This window comes from Caretta caretta, chromosome 6, assembly GCF_965140235.1.
Source record: "Caretta caretta isolate rCarCar2 chromosome 6, rCarCar1.hap1, whole genome shotgun sequence".
In the NCBI taxonomy this organism is placed as follows: Eukaryota; Metazoa; Chordata; order Testudines; family Cheloniidae; genus Caretta; species Caretta caretta.
The window spans coordinates 111932216-111957125 of NC_134211.1; the positions used below are offsets into that span (position 1 = coordinate 111932216).

General features: G+C 42.6%; 1 protein-coding gene across 4 annotated transcripts in view; it reads left to right on the plus strand.

The window, feature by feature from the left end:
• TRMT61A (tRNA methyltransferase 61A) overlaps positions 1-22935 on the plus strand; it is a 35938-nt gene extending 13003 nt beyond the window's left edge. For all 4 annotated transcript variants that reach the window (XM_075129894.1, XM_048855404.2, XM_075129893.1 and 1 more), the window contains exons 3-4: positions 11509-11775; positions 22366-22935. In XM_075129894.1, coding sequence (XP_074985995.1) covers positions 11509-11775; positions 22366-22694 — 596 coding nt within the window. In that variant the 3' untranslated portion in view covers positions 22695-22935. The remainder of the gene's footprint in view (positions 1-11508; positions 11776-22365) is intronic.
• The last annotated feature ends 1975 nt before the right edge of the window (positions 22936-24910 follow it).

A 24910-nucleotide genomic window follows, 5' to 3' on the forward strand; every position in this document is an offset into this window, starting at 1 on the left:
GGCTTTGAAAACCAGTTTCATGACCGGCCAGGCTACGGTGTGACAGCTGTGTGTGTGTTTCTACTTGCTGCAAACCCTCCCACTTTGTTGATTTTAATTCCCTGTAAGCCAACCACCCTCCCCCCTTCAATCACAGCTGGCAAAGGAAATAAAGTAACTATTGTTTTGAAATCATGCATTCTTTCTTTATTAATTAAAAAAAAAAAGTGAGATAACTGACAAGGTAGCCTGGGTGTGGTGGGGTGCGGGAGGGTGGAAGGACAAGGCCACATTGCTTATTGTAGCCACACTACAAATCAAAACTGTTTGAATGACAGCCTTCTGTTGCTTGGGCCATCCTCTGGAGTGGAGTGGCTGGGTGCCCGGAGCCTCCCTTCCACCACCAACCCCCTCCTCTCCACGTTCTTGGGCGTTTGGGTGAGGAGGATATGGAGCTTGGGGAGGAGGGCAGGCGGTTATACAATAGATGCAGCAGGGGGTCCGCGCTCTTGTTGGCTTTCCTGCAGCTCCAACAGATGCTTCATCATGTCTGTTTGCTCCCCCATTAGCCTCAGCATCGCCTCCTGCCTCTGCTCTTTGCGCTCACTTAATGCTTTTCTGGCCTCTGCCACTGAATGCCTCCATGCATTAAGCTGTGCCCTATCAGTGCAGGAGGACTGCATGAGCTCGGAAAACATGTCATCACGAGTGCGGTTTTTTTGCCTTCTAATCTGCGATAACCTCAGGGACGGAGATGATGGGGGGAGTATAGAAACATTTGCACCTGGGGGGGGATAAAAAGGGAGAGTAAAATTTAAGATACATTTCTGAGAACAAAAGGGAGACTCTTCCACAATGTCTCAAGCAATTCACAGCAGACCACACATGTGTTTTATGTATAAGGTCACTTTTTGCCTTTTATATTGAGCGCCTGCCGGTATGGTGACACATCACAAACGGCTGGGCAACAGATTTGGGTTTCCAGGCAGCCATGGTAAGCCTTTTGGTACGCGGGGTTAGAATCATGGAATATCAGGGTTGGAAGGGATCTCAGGAGGTCATCTAGTCCAACCCCCTGCCCAGAGCAGGACCAATCCCCAACTAAATCATCCCAGCCAGGGCTTTGTCAAGCCTGACCTTGAAAACCTCTAAGGAAGGAGATTCCACCACCTCCCTAGGTAACGCATTCCAGTGTTTCACCACCCTCCTAGTGAAAAAGTTTTTCCTAATATCCAACCTAAACCTCCCCCACTGCAACTTGAGACCATTACTCCGTGTTCTGTCATCTGGTACCACTGAGAACAGTCTAGATCCATCCTCTTTGGGACCCCTTTCAGGTAGTTGAAAGCAGCTATCAAATCCCCCCTCATTCTTCTCTTCTGCAGACTAGATAATCCCAGTTCCCTCAGCCTCTCCTCATAAGTCATGTGTTCCAGTCCCCTAATCATTTTTTGTTGCTGGATACTTTCCAATTTTTCCACATCCTTCTTGTAGTGTGGGGCCCACAACTGGACACAGTGGTGAGGCCTCATCTGGAGTAATGTCGAATAGAGGGGAACGATCACATTGGTTGGCTTCTTACGCCTTCATAACATGTGGGAATGGTTTCAAACTGCAGCGCCATCCTTTCCCATAGCAAACAATGCCGGTTGGGTTTCACATTTAAAAGGAGGGGCTGCGGTTTTTGAGTGGATGTGCAGCACACACCTCTCCCCACCCCACCGCGTGGCTATTCTCTGGGATTATCCCTTTTAGCTAAGCGCAAACAACCCAGCATGAATGGAGTCCTTTTACTGTTCCCTTACAAAAATTCCCCTATTTCAACCAGGTGACCATGAATGATAGCACTCTCCTGAGGCTAGCACAGAAAGATAAAGACCGAATGTTGCTTGAATGCAACCAAACCCAGGACCATTCACTGCCATGCTTTGTGCTGCAGTGATTCCAGACTACTTGCTACTGACCTGGCGTGGTAAAGTGTTCTACCGTGAAGGATGAAATAAGGCAGCCCTCCCCAGAAACCTTCTGCAAAGGCTTTGGGAGTACCTCCAGGAGAGCTTCATGGGGATGTCCCTGGAGGATTCCCGCTCCATCCCCAGACACGTTAACAGACTTTTCCAATAGCTGTACTGGCTGCGAATGCATCCCAATTCTTCAGGGCAAATCAAACATTAAACACTATTGCTTTTAAACCCTATACTGTAGTTACAAATGTGCACTCACCAGAGCTGCCTTCTCCAGCTTCAGGGCCGGAGAGCCCACCACGGGAGGGTTTTGGTTCCAGGGTGATGAAAAGGTCCTGGCTGCCGGGGAGAATGGATTCACCGTTTCCCTGCTGCGCATTTTCCTCCTCCTCATCATCATCTTCTTCCTCATCCACAAAATCCTCCTCCCTGTTGTGTGAGACTCCCCCCTTGCAGGTGTCCACGGACAGTGGTGGGGTAGTGGTAGGGTCACCCCCTAGAGTGCTATGCAGCTGATCACAGAAGCGGCACGAATGGGGTTCTTACCCGGAGCAACCGTTTGCCTCCTTTGTCTTTTAGTAGGCTTGCCTGAGCTCCTTGACTTTCACGTGGCAATGCTGTGTGTCCCTCTTGTAGCCTCTCATCATCATGCCCTGTGCGATTTTTGGCATATATATTAGCATTTCTTCTTTTTGATCGGAGTTCGGCCTGCACAGATTCTTCTCCGCATACAGCAATCAGATCCAGTGTCTCCCTTTTGCTCCTTTAAGTCGATGGAACGGGGTTGGTTGTGTAGACGCATTCATTTTAAAATCGACCTAACGCAGCTAAATTGGACCTAACCCCGTAGTGGAGACCAGAGCTCTGTCTAGATTAAGGGACAGAACTGAATCTTCTTTCATGTCACTACTTTCTCCAAAACTACTCTTGACATCAACATCCCAGACAGGGCTATTTTCTATTCAGTGATCAGAGCTGCCCCAAGACAAATTCTGTTTTGCAGCAGCCTTTGAAGATTCAACATTTTATTTTTGTTCCCCATTGGAATTAAACGAAAACATTTTGAATGTTTTTGCAAAATGGAATTGTGTCAAAACAGCTGTTTTCTGATGGAAAACCTGAGCTTTTCAATAAAGGTCTCTCTCTGGTCAGAATTCAGTCTTGGACTTCAGAAAACTTCCTCGAAACAGATGCATCTCTGAAACATCTTAGCTTTGATGAAATGACATTTAGTTGAAAATGTTCCAGCCAGCTCTACCAATGATAATGTAACAATCAGCAGTCCTAGGACAAACTCAAACCGACTTGAGCCAAACACCCATTGGAGTATCTCTTTCTCTCTGGCTAAATCTTGTATTCAAAATTGCTAAATCTTCCTTTAGTGCCATATGAAAATAGATTTTGGATTCCTCAATATTGAGAGTAGTACAGCTTCTTGATTGGCTGACTGTGGAGATCTTAAGCATTACACCAAGCTAATCCCAAGCCTGTTCTAGAGATGCTGTAAATCAGTTATGGAAATGTTTAAATTCATTCTGGTCACCGTTTATATTAAGGATACATTTATATATAGTTTAATAAAGGGTTAATACAAGATTAATTTGTGGTTTCAAAGTCCAGCAGGTCAATTGGCTGCTTAAAACTTTTGATAACACCTTCTACTAATGTGCTTATGACACTTCTTACACATGCTAGCATGTCTATAACATGATTATAGCATCTGTTAATCATTTATAAACTGTTTATAAATGCACTCCTAAGGTAAAGCATGACCCAAAGCCCTGTAACGATTCATTCAACTTGGGAACATATTAACGCTAAGCCTAAGCTTACAACTTCTGCCATATCTATCCTTCGGCTACTGCATGAGCAAAAGGAATCTGAAAAGAAAGTGAGAAGCTGATCTCTGTTTAAAAACGTCTGTGGTGTAAGCCTGGCCTCATCTGTCAACACATGGGAGAATGTGGCACTCTGCTGATGTACAAGTAGGTCTAAACCAAAGCCCACTGACGTCAAGGGAGTCTTTGCATTGACAGTGGTGGGTTTTAGGAAAGGCCCTTGACCGCCAGAGTGTTTGACAACTGTAGTTAATGAAACTAGCCCTGCTGACAGTACTGTAGCCCAAGAGGGATATTACTGTATAGCTTAAGAACTGGCCAAACATCTCCATTTTGGCAGAAGATTACTTCCTGTGGGAATCTGACTTTGTCGTCTCTAAAAAGGAAACCTCAGTCTTCCCATTCCCCATCCCTTTTGCTCATGACGCCAGCCTGGATACCTTCTTCACCACTTTCTCCCACTTCCTTCCTGTATGACTAGAGCCCTACCAAATTCACGGCCATGAAAAACTGGTCACAAACCATGAAATCTGGTTTCCCTCTATGAAATCTGGTCTTTTTTGTGCTGTTACCCTATACTATACAGATTTCACGGGGGAGACCAGTGTTTCTCAAACTGGGGATTCTGACCCAAAAGGGAGTTGCAGGGGGGTCGCCCTTCTGCTCTGCCTTCAGAGCTGGGTGGCTGGAGAGTGGTGGCCGCTGACCAAAGGTCCAGCGCTGAAGGCAGCAGAGCAGAAGTAAGGGTGGCAAGACCACACCATGACATCCTTACTTCTTTGTTGCTGCTGGCGGTGGCTCTGCCTTCAGAGCTGGGCTCCCGGCCAGCAGCCTCTGCTCTCTAGCTGCCCAGCTCTCAAGGCAGTGCCACCCCAGCAGCCGTGCAGAAGTAAGGGTAGCAGTACCGCACCCCCACCCCATTACCTTGTGACATCCCCCACCCTGCACAACGCCTTTTTGGTCAGGACCCCTGCAATTACAACAGGGTGAAATTTCAGATTTCAATAGCTGAAATCGTGAAATTTACTATTTTAAAAATCCCATGACTGTGAAATTGACCAAAATGGACCGTGAATTTGGTAGGGCCCTACGTCTGACCCTATGCATGGGATTGCACTTTCTAAACCTGTTCAGGCAATAACCCTCTCCTCATTCATCTCCCTTCCTAAAAACCCACGTCAGTTGTGTCCTCCATGAGAGAAGAGAGAGTGGAGGGGAGAGCTGTTCTTCTCTAAAGGAACTCTCTGAGATGCGTGTTTACCTTACTGAAGTAACCCTGAGACGGTATTATTGTAACCGCTCTCTCTTTCCTTCCCTTTTCGTTTCTGTATTATCCCCACTGCATGTGTCATGCCTGACTTTGGACAGTAAGCTTTTTAGGACAGGAACTGTGGCTTGAATTATTTCTGTGAAGTCCATAGCATGCCTTTGGGTGTTCAAAATAATGAATAATAATTCTCCTGTTCCCAGCATTTATTGTGCGTATTCTTGTAGTCCCTGCCTCTTGGCAAACATTAATCTGTAGTGGCACTAGGACTGCCTTGAGACTAATTCTTTCCTGCCCTGTGAGGCTCCATCCGTTCCCAGTGCTGACTGATGGCCTGCCACTACTTATTATTATATGCTAGCTTTGAGAGTTGTAGCTAGGAGACAGACGAATGGGACTGCGCTGTCGTTATTTTATTGTATTTACTGCGCCCAAATGTAGGATACGTGTGACCAAATCTTGCCGGCAACACCACCGTTCTACTGATAGCTTGTATGATATGATACTGACATGGTATTTGATAATGCTCTTTATATTTTAAACTTTTCTTACCTTGGAGCAATCTGAGATTGCCTGTGGGTTTGTGAGCTTCTCTAACTTTAACCCCTGAATTACTGGGATGGCAGTGTAGACAATCCATCAAACACACTCACAGCTGTACACATGTATAGTTTTAAAAATTTAAATGCTTTGTTTATTTTAAAAAAGCAGAACCCTAGGATTAGAGACTCTGGGGAAGATCCTGTGCACATAGGTGCTGCTGGAACTAGAATTGCAGGGGGTGTTGCCGTACCCCCTGGCTTGAAGTGGTTTCCATTATATGCAGGGTTTACAGTTTGGTTCAATGGCTCTCAGCACCCCCACTACCCAAATTGTTCCTGCACCCCTGCCTGTGCACATAGCCTGTGGCAACGAAAGCTAATGCAACTCAAAATCTGGCTTCCTACATACAAGAGTTGGTGGGTTTCCAGGTCGTCACATTTAAATATCCTTTTCAAGGTGAAAACCAAGCTAACGTGATTTAGAAATGGTTAGCAATCACTTGTTTTCTATCAGTTGTCAGGTAACATAATGTTGGGGTGTCTGGTGGTGGTGCAGTCATGTGAGCCTGTCTTCGGACTGCAGTGTGATGTGCGTCTACGTAGATTTGAAATATCATAAACTATTTTTGTAAGGGACCAAATACGCCATTCTGCCACAGGTGGGGAACAAAATAAAACATGCAGACCAAGAGGGCTGGGGTCTGTGCAGAGGTTTTGCTCTGAATATCTTCTTATTGCAATAAGGAGAAAGTGAAAAGAACCGTTTTGCCTGAGCAGCAAATAAGATCTGTGTGGTTATTTAATCACTAATTTGCTGCGTTTCCTACACAGGAATGGGAACAGTTGAAAGATGCAGAAATACTGCATGGTATTTTTTGGCACAAATCCTTCTAGCCATGGAAGGCTGAACCATTGCAGTGCCCTGCAGCAGGGGAGGCTGGGAGGAGCACAAACCGAGCTCCCCAGAGCTTGAGGCTCATCAGGGGAGAAGACGGGATTGTGAGTGAGCTGGTGGAGCATGACCCATTGGTCTGCAGAGTTACTAACCAGAAAGTCCGTGAAGTTTGGGCACAGGAGCTTAATCCCTGCCTCTGGTTCCTTGATCCTTAGGTTGGTCCCCCCCATACAATGTCTGTAGCTGGGGTTATGAATTTCACCCACAGTGAGAGAGATCTGTAACAGGAATCTGCCTGATGCCATTATGTGCACACTGCAGTAATGTAACTCTGTGGCTGAACTTTTAAATCATAAAATATTTAGTCAATAGAGAGAAACATCAGGCTTGCAAAGCTCATTAACAATGACCATAGGTTTAGCCTGGACCTGCAGCAGCTTGAGTGGGATTCACAGATGGTATTTGTATGCATACCTGATTTCTAAAGCAGTAGCTACAATTAAGAACAGCTTTTTAATACAGTGTAAAGTAACCTAGATTTTGCTGTCTTTGTACTCCTGATACATACATGGTAATGTGCTCTAGTCACACGGGCATTGTTCTCTGCTAGAGACCAAACTTAATTTTTAAGACCATTTGTAATACAACCTATCAAAAACTCAAACAACTTGGTGTAAAACTTACAAACTGTATTTGTCCCAGAAATGATCCTGCTTTCAGCACATACCCAGCGTACACCCTTCTGGGACAAATTGACTGCTAGTGTTTGGGAATGAAATCCTATTGAAGTCAAGTGCTGAATTTAGCTCTTCTGGTTTTAAATATTCTTGGTGTTGAGGGGGTATTTTGTAGGGGAGGAAATATTATTTTGGAGACATTATTGCCTTGTCATAGTATCATAGCACAATTTGTGCAATAGATTGCAGAAATCCAGTGCCCCCCTGCGTTTTGCTGCTTGCATAAATGGTCCTGTATCCCAGGGACAGCAGCCTGAACTGATTCGATCCAGTTTCCTGCTCCTGGCAAAAGCCCACTTTGGAGTGCTGCTGTTTGAAACCATTGTAGGCAGAATTTTGCTGAGTTCTACTCTTCAGTTGTTGATTAGAGGACTCAGGAAGAAATTGAAGAACAAATCAAGGAGACGAGAGAGGAGGAAACTATCAAGGAATGTAACTGTTACAGATCAGTAGCTGAGGAGGAAATAACCTTTTGAAGTAAAATCTTTTCTTCCCCGGCTCTACACCAGAGAAACGTACAATTAATGCCCTGCATTCTGAAGATACTGCAGATTGGGTAGTGGTGGCTGTGTTTGAGTACCCTGTGGACAGATTCTGAATGCAGTGAACCGCTGTGAATGCGGGGAGGGGGAATGCTAACCTGTGAAGGGCCCTATTCTGTGTGGTGTTGAGTGCCCTGAACTCTGACTGAAGTCAGAGCAGGGCAGGCACTCAACACTTCACAGAATTGGGTCCATAATGTTCAGTCCCTTTTGGAAATTTCTGCAAGGTTTTGTGACTCATAAACACTTTGTTCACATAACAATGGGAAACCGAGAACGTTGGCAGACAGGTCTGCCTGTGAGCATCTTTAGAAAGGAGAGCGTTGATGACATTAGTATAATGGAATTTGATATGGTTACATGTATTCTTCTTATGTTCATAGTACTCAACTGATGACAAAGTGATTCCTGGTAACTTCACTTAAGGAATTGCCCCGTTCAGAATATCCACCTGCAAATGCCTCCCTTTAAATTCAACATCTAACATCCTGTTTTTTGTTCTGGTCTTGGCTTGGAGCATTTGTGGGGGATCCTAGAGGGGAGAAAAACAACATCTTCTGTGGTGGTTTAAGAGCAGATTTAAAAGGAAGATCATTAAAAATGTAAAAGAATATGACGAAGGAAATGAGATACACACAAGCTGCCTCCTTTTCTGCTTATGTCACAGCTGTGCTGACAGTCCTTCTGTTTGCTTCTTTAGCTAAATCGGGGATAGATCCAAAGAAGGTGCAACATTAGCCAGGTGGAAGGTAAAATAATTACATTCCCAGGGGCTGCAAAAGTTCTGTCACACAATCATGCCTTCTGGCAGGAGACATTAGGACTGGATTTCAGTCACTTTAGCATCTCGTGATCAATAGCTCACTGCTATTGTCCTAAAAATCAATCAGAAGATAGTATTACACTGCTGTGCACATATGTTAGTGAGTTCTAATAGTATCCTGTTTACCATATCAGAATCCATTTTAAGAGGTGGGAATGCTTGTGTGTGCTGGTACAACTCCTAGATAAAATACCGTATACTGTTCTTGGGTGCATATGTTAATTGGCTCTTGCTTGGTGTGTTTTTTAATGTCGACGTAGATGGGCTAATTTTTCCTTTGAATAAATGTCTGCAGGGAAGAACTTTAGGCACCAGACACTTTCCCTTGGGGTGCAGTGTGACTTAACGGATAGCGTACTGAATTGGGACTCAGGAGACCTGGGTTCTGTTCCTGGCTCTGCCACTGACCTACAGGGTAACCTCGAGCAAATCACTTCCTCTTTGCCTCAGTTTTGCCATCTGTAAAATGAGTATAATGATACCACCTTTTTGTAAAGTGCTTTGAGATCTACTGACAAAAAGTGCTATATAAGAGCTAGATATTATTATTCCCTTGGCAGTGGCCTGGGTCTGTATCAGAATGCCAAGGATCACCCTTTCCTTGTCTCTCCTTGCCTCACCCCCTTATCACAGCCACCAGGATTGGGATAGGGGTTGCGCAGTGATGCTCCTTAAGCCTGTTGGTAGAGCTCTGTGTCACATTGCAGATATCTGGGGCTAGATTCCTTGCTGGCATAAACAGGGATGCAGCTTTGAACCTGCAATGGAGTTGCTTACTCTAGTGATGAATTTTGGCCCCTGGGCTCTACATTTAAAGTCCTAATGTCTCACTTGCTCCACCGGTCAAGAGAGTGCAATACCACCACAGTATTCCCACCCCTCTCTGGCCAGGGAGCAAGAGCCCTGGACCAACCATTCAACTCTGGTTTGCTGCATGGCAGTCAAAAAGTACTCCCATTAGGCGGCTGGGCTGAGTATGAATTTTCATTAATTTCTGCGGGATAAATGTGTTCTGATTACAGGACTACAAACCAAAGTACAACTTAGAATACTGTGTTTCTGTCAAATAAAAATGAAAAAACAAATTTGAGGTGGTAGGGGTTTTTTCTTGTTGTTGTTTTTTCGGTGTGTTTGGTTTTTTGTTTTGTTTTTTAAATTAAAATTTAGGTGGGTAGCCTGTAGTGTGAAGAGGTTTAGTAGCTTTGGGTTGTTTTTATTAAAGCGTTGCTGCTTAGTCATCCATCTGTTTATTCAAGAGGGCAGAGGGTCATTTTTTAAAACTTTCCCTAAATCAGTATGGCACAAAATCCTATGGTTTATTGATGTAGGCCCCAGTTCAGCATGGTACTCAAGCCCGTACCTGACTCCAAGCATGTGGGTAGTTCTATTTGACTTCATTGAGATTATTCACATGCTTAAAGTTAGGTATGTACTTACATACCTAGCTGAACCAGGGTCTTGTAGATCACGCTACTGCAAGGTGCTGAGTACCCTTAACTCTCATTGACTTCAGTGGGAATTGAGGGCGCTCAGCACCTCACAGGGATTTGGCCTATACCACCTTGAATATATGTAGCACTGAAGACTAAGAAGCAATAACAGTAAGGGATAGGGTTTTTGTCCTGAAGGGCTTTATCTGTATGGACACAAATAGGGCTTTCAAATGTTGTGACTTGTCAGCAAAATTTCACCTTTTGTTTTAATAAAGTCTTAAGTGAGATTTAAAGATTTGTTCTTGACTTTTTTCCCCCAAAAAAGAAGTCTTGGATAATGGTTGGAGAACCTGTGATTCACATGCCTGTAGTGTTTGTTTTATTTGCCCATTTATTCCTAGATCTCCTGTCACCATTATAGGTAGGTGCTTTCCATACCATCTAGTTTTCATTCTCAACTCACTTGTTGGCTCAACAAGTGATTTGGGGTCCCATGGGGAAATTGCCTTCAGTAACCACTGAACCAGAAAGAAAGGGGGGAAATTCATAAAGAAAAGATTAAAGGGAAATATTCAAGTCCCACGTGGATTTTGATCCGTGTTCATAGAATCTAAACATCTAGTCCATCTTCCTGCTAACATAGGGCTGTGTGCTGTTATAAATTTTACTAATGGTTTTATTCTAGTTTTTAAAATATTCCAAGCATCTGGGCTTATGCTTAGGGCCTGCCAAATTTATGGTCCACTTTGGTCAATTTAATGGTTATAGGATTTTAAAAATCATAAATTTTCTTATTTCAGTTATATAAATCTGAAATTTAACGGTGTTGTAATTGTAGGGACCCTGCTCCCAAAAGGAGTTGGGGCGGGGGGGGGGGGGTCGCAAGGTTACTGTAGAGCTGGGCAGCTGGAGAGCTGTGGCTACTGGCCAGGAGCAGCGCAGAAGTAAGGACAGCAAGATATGGTATTGCCACCCTTACTTCTGCGCTGTTGCCTGCAGAGCTGGGTCCTCAGTCAGCAGCCGCCACTCTCTAACCACCCAGCTCTGAAGGCAGCAGTGCAGAAGTAAGGGTGGTAATACCATATCATGCCGTCCTTACTTCTGCGCTGCTGCTGGCTGTGGCTCTGCCTTCAGAGCTGGGTGTCCAGCCAGCAACCTCTGCTCTCTAGCCATCCAGCTCTGAAGGCAACACAGAAGTAAGGGTAGCAATACCACAATGCCCCTAAAATAGCCTTGTGACCCCCTTACAACTCCCTTTTGGGTCAAGACCCCCAGTTTGGGAGATGCTGGTCTCCTCCTGTGAAATCTGTATCGTATAGGGTAAAAGCACACACAAGACCAGACTTCACGGTCCGTGACATGTTTTTCATGGCCATGAATTTGGACAGCCCTACTCATGCTGATTCCCTGGGAAGACAATTCTACAGTCACTTAGAGCTTCACGTCAAGAAGTGTTTCAAAACTGTTGGGTTTTTTTGTTTTGTTTAGGTACCGGAAGTGGTTCCCTTTCTCATGCTATCATCAGGACAGTGGCTCCAACAGGGCATCTGTACACAGTCGAGTTCCACCAACAGAGGGCAGAGAAGGCGAAGGAGGAGTTCCAGGAGCATAAAGTAGAACACCTGGTTACAGTGAAGAATCAGGATGTCTGTAAAAACGGGTTTGGGGTCTCGAATGTTGCAGATGCAGTGTTCCTAGACATTCCGTCACCGTGGGAAGCTATAGGACATGCAAAATCAGCATTAAAAATTGAAGGTATCTTTTCTCTTGTGTACATCGATCTGTATTTGTGTGGGCATGGGGTGCATGGTTTCTGCCTTTGAGCCTACATGTTAGGGGTATCCCCATTCTGTTGTGTGATCTCCATTCTGATGTCAAGTGTGGTTTTCTTTTTCTCAGACTACAAAAAAGTCTTCACATTTACAGAGAAAGATTTAGCAGAAGAAAAACAACGTTCTCCCACAGGTTTCTGTGACAGCTGCTGCAGCTGTCATGTGCCACATATAAAAAGCTTTTGAACCTCTGTCAAGCATATTCTAACAGTTCCAAGAGTGTGTGGGAAGAACTAGTAACATAACTGACGAAAGCAAATCTCTGACATTTCACTGAAAAGGTGCGTGTGGTTTTGGGTCGGAGAGATTCAATAAACAGCACGTATATAATCCCTGGAGAGAAGTGGTTTTACTTAAGCATGCTCACTTACTTTCCTTCTCTATCCTACCCCTTTAGAGTTGGTGGGAATTTTGTCATGACGTCAATGAGAGTGGGACCCTAGGGCTTTTCTTCATGGGAAAATTTTACCTGTTACACTGGTACAGTTATACTGATATAAGCCCCTGCATGAACACTCTTATTCTGGTATAAGCAATATAACGTAAACTGAATAAAGCCACTGTTATACTGGAATAAGTGTATTAGACCAGTCTTTGTTGGTTTACAGCAGCAGTTCTCAACCCGTGGGCTGCTTGTAGCCAAATCAGCACACAGCTGCGGCCCATGTGACATCCTCAGGGCTATACAAGTGGTGTAAATATATTGTGTGGATGCGGCCCACATAACAGATAGAGAGCTGCATGTGCGGCCCACAATGGTAAATAGGTTGAGAACCACTGGTTTACAGTCACACCTTAGCTTATAACAAAAAAAACCATTCCTGTGTAGACAAGGCCTTGGATGAGTTGTGATGTCCTTACCAAATGCTCTAGTTTAGCCACAGAGAGAGTTCTTCTAATCAAGAGTCTGTTTCTGCACAATGCAGAGCACCCTTTGCTTGAGCCCTGATTCAGCAAGGGACTTGTTGATCACATGCTGAAGTCCATTTCTGTTCATTAAGGCACAGAAAAGTGTGCCTAATTTGAGGTACATTCTTAGGTCACATTTAAGGCAAGGGTACTTTAGCATGTACTTAAAATTCAGCACATGTTAAGAACCTGGCTGATTCAGGGCCTATGTGTGGAGTTTCCTCAGCTGCCACTGAAAAATTTCTAACAGTTTGCCAAAAGCAACATAGACTTTACAATTACAAACAAACAAAAAAAAAAAATCCCATAGTGTCCTGTGCTTGCAAGGGTTACAGCTGTATTCATAGCTGCTTCCAGTATCTGCTGAGAGAGAAACTAATTCACACTGCGCTGTGTAATGCCCTTCCCATGCTCAAATTATCTAATCCAGTGAGCATAATACTCAGCTGACCCCTCGGTTCAGATGAAGGAGCTGCATTGCGCAGTACAACTTGAATTATTTAGCCAGTATATGTTGAGACTGCTAAGTAGCCATGCTTGAGCCTTTCTAGGCTTAGAATCCTTGGAACATTCCAGTGTTTGAGATCCTGGAAAGCTGATTTATTTATGTAGATCTGGAGCTATGCCTTATTGCGTGCTGTAATGTAGCATCCACTTACCCCGTGCAAAGTAGAAAAAATGTCATGTGGTTGCTTATAGGTTTCTGTGTATTACATATCAGTAGAAAGGCAAAATTGTCAATCCCCATTTGTAGTTAGGATCATTGTAAACAAACCACAGTACCTGAGAACTGACAGTGCTCTAAAGGTATGTCTATACAGCACACTAAGCCTGGATCAGTGGCGTCTGGGCTTGTGGACTCGGTGTTTCTAAGCCCGCACTTGAGTGTCCAAACTGCTTTGTAAACTTGGGTTTACAGTTGTGGGACCTGGGTTTCTCATCCATGCTAATGTGTGCATACTGCACTATGCAGACCTTCTGACTTGGGTCTGTAGCTTGTGCTACGTCCACACTGGCAGGGCTTGGACTTGAGGCACAGCAATACTTAGGCTCTGACACCATTTCCCCACCCCCCACAATGTTCTAGGAGCCAGGTCCTGAGCGTTTGCTGACCTGAGGCAGACTGATTTGTGTGTGGATGGAACAGGGGCTGGGACTCAAACCTGAATCCGAGCCCAGACTTAGTGTGCAGTGTAAACATACCTTAAGACTCATCATTTGGGTGTTGTGCCAGCTTGTTGTGCTGAAGATTGATTTATGCTGCAATATGAAGTAGCTTTTCCATTACCAGTGATGAAAATCTATTACTTTTGTGGGTATAGTACAACTAGAAACAATGGTGATTATTTATATATTTTGGAAATCTAAAAAGTGCTAGCAAGGTGACTGACAACCCCCAACAGAATATTTGAAGGTGCCTTTTGTTTGGCTGATTTCACATAATCAAAAGCTATTCTGCAGTGGGAATATTGGGTACACTTTAGAGTCTTTACTCACCTAAACTCTCAGTGATGAGCTGAGTGGTAATTATCATTAGAGAAAATGCATTCCCACACATCCCTCCCTATGTGCGGTCACATATAAGCTATTCATAAAGGAGATTTTATTCTAAGTAAGATTGTCACAATGCATAATATAAAAATTACAACAATGCTGTTGGATAGTAGTCATTTTATTTCTTAAAGTCTTAAGAACATATGCTTAAAATGAAGACTGGAATAAGCAGACAACTCTTGGACAACACCATTTTCTGGTCTCCTCCTTAAAAAACAAAACACAACAAAAACAGGTTTCAGAGTAACAGCCGTGTTAGTCTGTATTCGCAAAAAGAAAAGGAGTACTTGTGGCACCTTAGAGACTAACCAATTTATTTGAGCATCAGCTTTCGTGAGCTACAGCTCACTTCATTGGATGCATAGATCTTCTGTATTTTCCACAGTATGCATCCGATGAAGTGAGCTGTAGCTCACGAAAGCTGATGCTCAAATAAATTGGTTAGTCTCTAAGGTGCCACAAGTACTCCTTTTCTTACAACAAAAACAGTATTTGTAATAAAAATAATACTCTCCTTGATGATAAGAGATAACTTTTAGAGTACATGGTCAACAAAGCCTTAAGTATTTATTTTTCCTCCTCTACTCAGTCCCAAGCTCTAAATATCTGTAGTTCATTATTTTCATAGGCTGAAGGTTAATAGTCTTGTTTAAAGGATACATTTATCACTCATGATTGTCCTGGCCTCCCATTTAAAGCACTGCTATATTGTAGAGAGCTCAGAGGATAAAATGGCCAGTGGGTTTGTGGCTCAAAGGCCCTTATTTGTTGCTATTGGTGGGCTCTGTGCCCATTCAGACTCCTCTGCACCTTAGCTACATCCTTCTCACTTTTCATACTTTCAGCAAAAAACATTGCCTTCTAATATCTCAGTGACTCAGCAGTGCGTCACTGCCGTCTTGCTTCCATTCCCAGATCTATGCTCTTTCCTTGGCAGCATCTGCTGATTGATGGTTTTTCACAGTAATGGCGGCTGTTCAGTGTCTGACCTTGATTTTTGGCAAAGATCTTATTAACTCCTTCAGGCTGAATCAAAAAAACAAAGCTAGAAATCTGTCACTATAGCGCCATAATTTAACAAAAATATCCTGATTGTATATAGTTCCTAGATATTCTGGAACTCGTTACTTACAGAAAACTAACAGCTGAATAGTGTTGAACCAAAGCTTTCTAATATTAATTTCCCAACCTCCTTTCCCTCCATCGTAAATGTTATCCAGTGCTTTCAAGGCTGCAGAAGACTAGTCAGAAGCTTGCTTCTATAATTGTGTTCATGCAGACTTTTAAATTTTCTTGTAATGATGCATGCAAAGTACAGCTGTATGTTCAGTGGGTTTTACTCAAGATCCTTGTCTTATAAACCAATTGTTGATGCTGCTTAGATCAATAGTCTCAGTACTGAACTTATAGAAACAATCCCTTTTTGTGTGTGTGTGTGTGCGCGTGCAGTGTTAACCCTTTTATCCAGACTTTCTGCTTCAACTTAAATGTCGTACACCCATTAATTAAAAGAGAGAAAATTGCACAGTTACTCTTAAGATATCAACTGAGGCAGATGACACAGTGTTAGCAGGTTAGCCTATTGTGGTGCTTGGCCAGGGCAGGTAATTGGTCCACTGAGGTTATGCCTTATCAGTGAAAGGTTCCTCTGAAAGTCTTCCTCTGAGGGCTTATGTCTGTTCCTCTACCTAAAATACAGTACAACTCCGATGCTCTGCACTTCATCAGAGTATTCTTTCTTTTTCTTCCCAAGAACTTTGTTTTCTTTGTTCAAAATAGGTTTAAAACAGGGCGTTTGCTCCTATTTTTCCCCAGCATGACAATATAGAATGTTGTGTTGTAATCATTATCTGTGAGGCCACATTATTCTCTCAGACAGCATCTATAAAAATATTACATAATCCCTCCCAACAGGCCTGTGAGGAGGGTAAGGAATTATCTGCACTGGGCTTACCTCAGCTTTTAGTTTTAAAGAACCTTCAGTGTACATTGTTTCCACCATGCGAAAGGTTTCACTGACTTTCTTTCCTAAGCCTCATAGATTATTCATGGTCCCCTGCCTACAGCCATCTAGGGTTGGCCAAGGGAGAAGTGAAAACCATGCCATGGGTTTTTCCCAATTTGGGAGTTGGTGAGGAAGACTCCTGACCAGACTGTGGTGGGGAGAAGAACTCATTTACGTAAGGACTGATGCTAATAGTAGTAGGGTTTGCTGCAAGCTCCCTCCCAGCTGGTCACCTGCAATTGAGCTGATTCCTCTACTGGGCAGTCACTGTGAACTTGAGTCACAGAGGGCTTGTCTACACTGGTTAACCTCAAGTGGATTACTTGCCAATTAACTAGAGGTTGCTAACATGTTTTTACAGTCTAGTACAGACACTCTTGGCCATTATAAATACTGAAGACCTTGTCATTGTGGTATCTGAGCACCTTGCAGTCTTTTATGGGTTTATAATCATAGCACCCCTGTGAAGTAGGGAAATGCTGTTATCCCCATTCTACAGATGGGGAACTGAGGCACAGAGCGACTAAAAGACTTGCACAGGGTCACACAGAGTCTGTGGCAGGGCAGGGAATTAAATCTAGCAGACAAGCACCCTAACTGGAAGACCATCCTCCCCCAGGGCACACAATACTTAAACTTGTGGTGATGCTTTCGTCGCCACATAAGTTTGTTCCAGGATCAACTACAAACATTTGCCCCCTGGAATAAACCTTTGTAGAGGGTCAGAGCTAGCCTTTGCAAATGTGTTAGCTGCCTTGAATTAAACAGCAATCTATTAACTTGAGGTTAAAAAACCCTATAAACAAAGCCACAGAGGGGAGGCTGTAGTGTGAGAGGCCATATGGTCTAGTGGGTCAGGCACAGGATGGAGAACAAGAGTCTCCTGCATTCTACTCCTAGCTGTGACATAGCCTTCCTCTTTGGCCCTGGTCAAGTCCTATAGCCTTCCGGCCTTAGTTACCCCATTTGTAAAACAGGTATTCTACACACTTCACAGGGATGTTGTGACACTTAGTGATTACAAAGCCCTACATAAGTGCTCAGATTCAGCAGACTCCACATAAAGCCCCACAGTAGGTGGGAGCCTCACAGCAGCACCAGTCCCACAGCTGTGGACGTTTCTTAAAATACAAGTAACTATGTATGAACCACAGGCCCAAGCAGTTGAGCTATGCTGCTCCTACAGCAGGAAACAGGGATGGAACAAACCTGAAATACCCCCCACGCAACCCCTCAGGCCAGCCTTGCACACAGTGGTGCAATAACAGCTGATTCTTATCCAGTGCCTTTTGGGAATGCACCCACCCCCAAAAAATATTAAAGCCAGGTCTGCGGAAAATTGTACATAAAACTCTGGTTAACAGGCTGGCAAATGATTCAGTGAATATTTTCTGAATCAAGAGATCTTTCATTTTCTCTGACAGCCGGACCCTCTAATTTCATTGCATCACCCACGTGCACACTTGCTTAAAGGACATCCTGTCCCACATTGGAAATGCAATATTTTTAGTGTCCTACTAGCACAGAGTAAATGCCATAGTGATGCTTTTCTGTGACACTGCTGCCTTGCCCCCACAAGCTATTAGTGCCTGTTTTTTTTTTCTGGGATCCTTGTAATTTAACGTTCTTATTGTGACACTACACTGAAATCCCAAAACACTGTGAATTTTGTTCTTTTTTCCTAAGAAAAATAAAATGACATATTGCGTCTCCTACGTCACAGAATCACTTTCAAAGTTCAGAATAATTGGCCCCTTCATGTGGAACTTAATGGTGCTTTGCTAACTCCAGATGCTCTGCTCATAATCTTGCAGAACACATCAGTGACAAACCAACCTAGTAGAGCTCCTATATCTAGAAGAGAGAACCTGCAAAAGACAAGAGTGCATACTTTGTGTTTATATTATGTATCCTTTTGAATATTAAATGTGCATTAGAATTCTTGTGAAAGGGAGGGAGGGCATTGCCAGTTTTTCTTTTTTAACTGGGGCAATATCTAGAAATACCAGCTCAGAATTTTAGCAAAATTCCTCTTGACTGCAAGGAGATGTTCATCATTGCTCAGGCAAATAACCAAGAGCCAAATTCTGCTCTGCTCTATTTCAGTGTAAATTTGGAATTACTCTTGAAGTCAGCAGAGTTACTCTAAGTTTTCACTTAAGTGACCGAGAACAGACATTGGCCCTTCCAAAGGATGTCAGGATGTGTCCCTTCATTATTAATTAGATGTCTGTCCAGTGCTTTGAACATACAAAGCACTATGCAGGTGTCAAGTATTATCTCTTACCCCCACCCCCTTTTTGTATCTCTCTCTCTCTAATCTTTCCAACCTGAGCTGTGCTTTGACTTCTGTAAACTCTCAATCCCCTACTTATTTATAGTGGCAGCCAGCCACCCTATGGGCTCATCCCCAGCCTACAGCCTGGTGAGATTTAACCTTTGCGTTAAACATTTCCAACAAATTCACTACCTGTAACATGAAGGGGGGGGCGCTTTCATACAGATTCATTATTCTCTTCCCCTCAGCTGTAGTACTTGTCAGATGCATTATACATGAATAAACATACATTTTTAGACAGCGCCTCAGATCAAAAAGCTCACACAGATTCCCAATGTGAGCAGGATTAATCTCAGATAATTATTCTATCAATTTATGATGACACACAGATCTCATTAAACAAATTTAGTAGCAGTAGATTTTCTCAAAGGAAAGCACTCAAATGAGCCAAACGCAGTTACGAAGTTTCAGCTTTTGGGTCCAGTCCACCCCGGTTGTTCAGAATCAGAGCAGTGTGCATGCAAGCGAATGGGGAGCCTGTGTCTTTACTCCATTTATGAAGGACTCCTCAACGTGGCAGAACAAAGTAAAGCAAAGTCCAGTCTCTTAAACTCTAAATGCCTCCCTGTTTAAAGGACAACAGGGCTCATAAGAACTGTGAATGCTGGAAATTAGATTTACATCTTTTATGACAACTGTAATGTACCCAGTGTTGCATAGCTGATAATCCAAAGGGTATGACGCACAATGCAACCCACTGTCGGGGGAGTTCAAAACTATCCATCCCCAGCACTTCCATAACTTGATGTGGCGGGGGAAGCCTTTCGACCTCTGTCCTATCAGCAAGCCTCACTTCCTTTCTTAAGCTGAGCCAGTTTTCAGATGAGCAGTTATGTGTCTCAAGCGCCAGTGTTTTCCCTACTGCAGAAATACCACGTCAATCAGACCTTCTCAGTCTTTCATATTGTTTCCCCCCACCCCTCAAATCTCTTATTTGCTTGCAGAATGGTAGCCTAAATCCCTTCCAGCCTTTCACTAAGCTCCACTGAACTCCCCCTAAGCAAGTCCAACATCATAAAAGTCAAATCCGTCCTGCTGGCTGGTCTGTACAGGAAAAAGTATGTGGGACCCTTCTCCCAACTGGTAGAAGACTTAAAGCAAGATGCTTTGTGGTTACTGCACCTAGGCTTCTTTTTAGGTGTGTTATCGGGTACACCTTCTATTTAATAACAAGAGGACACAGGTAATCCAAAATAGGTAGAAAAACTGAAAACAACACACAGGTTCTTATACCACCTTCATGACTGTAATATCTGCACGCCTTCCCATAGTGCACTAAGCAATGTGACCCTTGTTCTGCACTTCCCTTCTGCATGTTATCTTAGTTACTTCAAACACGTTCTTCCTTTACCACCAGGTGGTTTGAACACACGATTTGTGTAATCCCCCTGCTCTCTAAACAGTCTAGTGTGTGGGCGGTCAGTGTTTGTTTTGGTAATCATGACCAAATTTGGTATAGACATTCTGTGGTCAGCTAACCACCCCAGGAAACAAAAATGCATGTTGTTGTGGTTTTAAGGATTGATAAGAATTGCCAGTGACCATGGTTGCAACAGCTGCTTGCAGGCTTCATCTTTTTGGCAAGTAATGTGGATTTGTGTATCTAAAGCCATCGTGAAATCTTCGGAGTCCAAATAAATCAGCAGAATCTTTACTATAAATGTAAAGCACTTTTGCTTTGTTGCTTAAACCACCAAAAAAGAAAAGACTGAATGAAGCACTAGTAGAACACGGATTTCTCTGCAACTTCTTTCTCTGAAGACAAAGAGTTGATTGTGAAATGACATTTAACTAAGTTAGACACTTGTTTGGTTTCCTACACAATGAGAATGTAATGTCTTTCTTTACAACATGCATATGTCATACTAGCTTTCTAATTATATAACAGAAATTCCCCTCCCAGCTTCTCCTCTTTGCAGTAATGTCTACAAAGACTAGTTGTCTTCCCCCCCAACCTCAAAAAAATTCTGTCCGCTTCAGAGTAATTTTGATTGCCACGTAGGTTAATCCATATAACATCTTGTTTCATTGGTATTAGCTGTATGGATGTGCAACTAAATTGCAATCATCAGGCTTTGTGGATTACACAGCATCCCAAAGTCACTTTTGCAGGTGATTATTTGATTTGTTTTTTTAATTGTGACTTCGGGGAATTGCTTGACAAAAGGTTGCTTTGTTTTGAAGATGTGTGATAAGTACCATTGACAAGGAAGACTCTATTAGAAGGCTAAAATAAAATCCAATCTGAAACCTATTTACTGCAGAATGGATTAATGGTCACGGAAAGAATTCTCCCCCAATTACCATCCGGCACATCATTGCTGCACAGTGACCAGGGCATTACAGCAGCTCTTGCATTCAAACCTGACACGGTCTTTTTTTAGATCTGTAGCTTTAAAAAAAAAAAAAAGTCATAAACCAGTCCTTGTGTGGGACCAGTTTAGCCTCTATTTTTAGCAGGATGCTTTGCTGTCAAATACTTGGGTTCTTTAACTGCTTACATAACTGTGCTTAGGAGGTTTGCCTGGATTAGTAGATGTGGCACATGAGAGAGAGAGAGAGATGGGAAGGAATGCAAAGCAGATCGATATACATCTGAAAATATTATAGCTTTAGCTTTTGTGTTCTTCCGTCATTCCCCTCCCCCGATATAAATTTTCAGTAAGGTCAGTTGCATCATGGGACATTACATTATGGGTGAGACCACATGACCTGGATTTATGGTAGACAGTGTCTCTATAATTCTTTGATCTTATTTGGCTGTGGCTTTTTTAGAGTAAATCTGAATCGTTCTATTCCCAGCTGTAAAGGTGACATTGGGGCTAATGAAAAGGTGGGGAGAGGGGCTAAAAATACTCAGTATTTAAAAGCAAAGGCTGGGGGGTGCTTCAATGGGAAGGAAAGTAACAGTATATAATTTGAAGTCTTGTCTTGTAGTGCAAAGGTTTTGATGCATATGCCATGAAGCTGCCTGATCTAACAATCAGTAAGCCCACACAGGGTTGCCTTTTACAATGTGTTTTGAATTTAATACTCAGGAGACACGAGAAGAGCTTGCTTGACTAGAAGGGTGAAGCTTTAATAACACTCCATCTATGGACTAGAGATTACTTTATTCTGTCTACACATACCATCTCTGTCTCAAATAAACACAGCCAGTTTTGTGTGTGTGTGTGCTTGTATTATAAAGGCAATGCTGTAATGTGGAGCAGAGTTAGAAACTAACTTTCATCTCTGTGCATGAGTTAACTTCAGTTTAGTGCATCAGTCCAGGAGTCATATGTGTTGATTCCAAGAAAATTCAGCAGTCTGAAGTGATCAGCTCTACAGCCGAACCATGAATTAAAATCATGGACAAGTGTGTATTCCAAAAATGGATTAATCTGTCATCATATTTGTACTTATAAAGTGGGCTGAAGCATCTTGTAAAATCATCTTGTTAGTCTCTAAGGTGCCACAAGTCCTCCTTTTCTTTTTTGCGAATACAGATTAACACGGCTGCTACTCTGAAACCTGTCATTTTTATGTTGACTTTTTAAATGGCATAGTTATCTCCTTGGAGATCTTTATCTCTTAGGCATATTCGGTCTTTTAATTATGTATTTGCGCTGTACTAAGAGTTATGCTTTGCATAACTGAGAGAATTTGGCTAAGATTAATTAAGTTGTTGTTTTCCTCTCTCCCACGCTGCCTGTCTTATTTTGTAGGTGGACGCATCTGCTCCTTCTCCCCTTGCATTGAACAAGTTCAAAGAACCTGCCTGGCTATGGAAGAACATGGTTTTACTGAGATTAACACTTTGGAAATTCTGCTTCGAGTATACAATGTTAGGACAATTAGCTTGCAAATCCCTGACCTTGGAAAAGCAGCCGAGGATAATTCTAGCACTGGGTTTGACAGCAGCAACCAATCAAATCAAGGTAGCTTATATGGTATTCTGCAGCAGGGAACTGCTCAGTTTAAAAGTGGTGTGCCACTCAAGGAAATGGTGGGTCATACTGGATATCTGACCTTTGCTACTAAAAGTCTATTTTAGCATACTTTGGGTTTGTTTGTTTTTTAAGGTCATCCAAACTTTTACTCGTCAGGGAATTCCATATATAGTCAGATCCATTTGGAATATGCTTTGTTTAAATAACACATGAGCACTAACCAGCCCAGCATAGACAGAACGTTGAAGGTCTGGAACAGCACTCTGTTTCTGTCAGAGAGGAAAGATAAATTAATAGCTAATGGCAATTCATTGGAATTTGCAAAATAAAGCCACTTGCTGATAAGTTTTGTTTAAAATTGTCTGTTTTCTTTTTACTTTTTGCAATCCTTTCTTGATTTCCCCACCCTCATCAGACACTGTTTGGGGGGTTTTGTTTGGTTGGTTGGTTTTTGCTTAAGTTATTTAGTATTTATGTCATTCTTTGGATCTTTGGAAAGATCCTCATTGACTCATTTTAGATGCTGAAGTTGTGAGCTCAGACAGCAGTCACATTGAGCAGTCACAGAACGGGTGTTTCCCTGGAACAGTATTTGGCTGCACAGAAGATTATTTGCAGTGTGTTCAAGAACATGGTTTCTTTCTCCCATCCCAAACTGGCATCTAGTAATCAGATAGATTATACTGAAGTCTCACAAGCATGGTAACTGTTGGATCTGGTTTATAAGAATATATTGGGAACATCATTATAGAGGCTTCAGCCACGGTGGCTCATTCATACTAAAATCTTATGATTGAGCAGCTGCTTTCACTTTTCGTAAGTCAATTGTGACAATTTACCACAATGTGTTTTAATGTTACTTAAACACCACTTTGTAAGCAATGTGTCTGAGTTCTGTTGTTTTTTGTTTTTTACTTGACCCTGCTACAACTGAATGATGGAAAAATCACGATTGGCAGGATTTATCTCTTAATAAATTGTAACAGTGATGTAAATGTAGTAAAATCATAAATCTTCATTAGCAGTAATTTACTAGACCACTTATTATTTGGTCTCTTATATAAAGCTGGTTGGTGTGGTTGATCTATTTTGAACCTCAGATTAAATTTTGTATTTACGGATTTAAAATTATTGTACATATTTCTGAGGCTCTATATGCCTCTTTCCTTTTTTTTTAATAAAGTATCTATTATGTTCTTCTCAGCCATGGTAATATCTCTCTGCTCATTGCTTCCCTGTATCTTGTATTTTCTGCAAAACAAAATACATTGGTCCATGCTGGGCACGTTCTTTTTATATTGCAAACTGCTGCATGAACATTTGAACCCGGTTTCTCTGTGTTCTTGACAAAAATAAACAAAGCTAAGCTTTTAACGTGTCACAGCAGAACACTAATCTGTAATGGTTAAAGAAAGCTCAACCAACCAGGACAGCACAGATAAACGGTTGAGCAGATTAAAGGCAGAAAGCAATTCTGTTTAATTCAATCTGTTGTAAGAAGTTCTACAGATGTAGCTTTCCTCCTGAAATGATATGATTCTATTCTCTATGAATGTTAATGGCCTTGGAGGAAGCAGTAGGTGGGTTGCTATACCATTCGCTTAGATATGTAGTTATAGAGTGAGTGAGTCTGTGTGCGTTTTTAAACGCAGAGCTATTGAAGTAATGCTCAGGACCTAACTTAAACCAGAAAAGACCAGAGAAATGCCAAGTTAAGACTGCCAGCCTGTCCTTACCCTACCTTGTTGAGCAGAGGTAGTGCTGGGTCTCTGAACAGTGACAAGGTTTACATTCCACGTGTGCTGAAATACCTGGGACCGACAGGGTGAGTTAAGAATGGGATTCTAGGATCCAAATTATTTCTTTGATACAGATATTTTTAATGACTTAACATTTAAATTAGAACAAAAAAGGAAAAAGCCAAGTTTCAGTCCCACAAGCAGACTTGAAATGGAAATACTGAAGGCCCTTATAGAGTGACAACCAAGCTTGGCTCTGTTATATCCTGATCCAAAGTCCCTTGAAGTCAACCATAGTCTTGACATAGACTTTACAGATCATTGATTTGGTCCCATATTGAAGAAGAGCAAATATTCCAGCAGAGGAGAATGATCTTCTCTACCTTTAAGGTGCTCTAATGGTAAAAGGCCTTTGTGTTTCAGATACCAACCACATTAATTCTTGGAAAGCCAGGTCCAGCCCCATACCCCTTCCTGCTGTCCTTTATGCTGAAGGAAGTAGAGAGAATTCAGCATAGCTTCCACTGATAAGGGGCTGTGTAACTGGATATCCGCTGTGCAGCGAGGAACATCCCTAATTT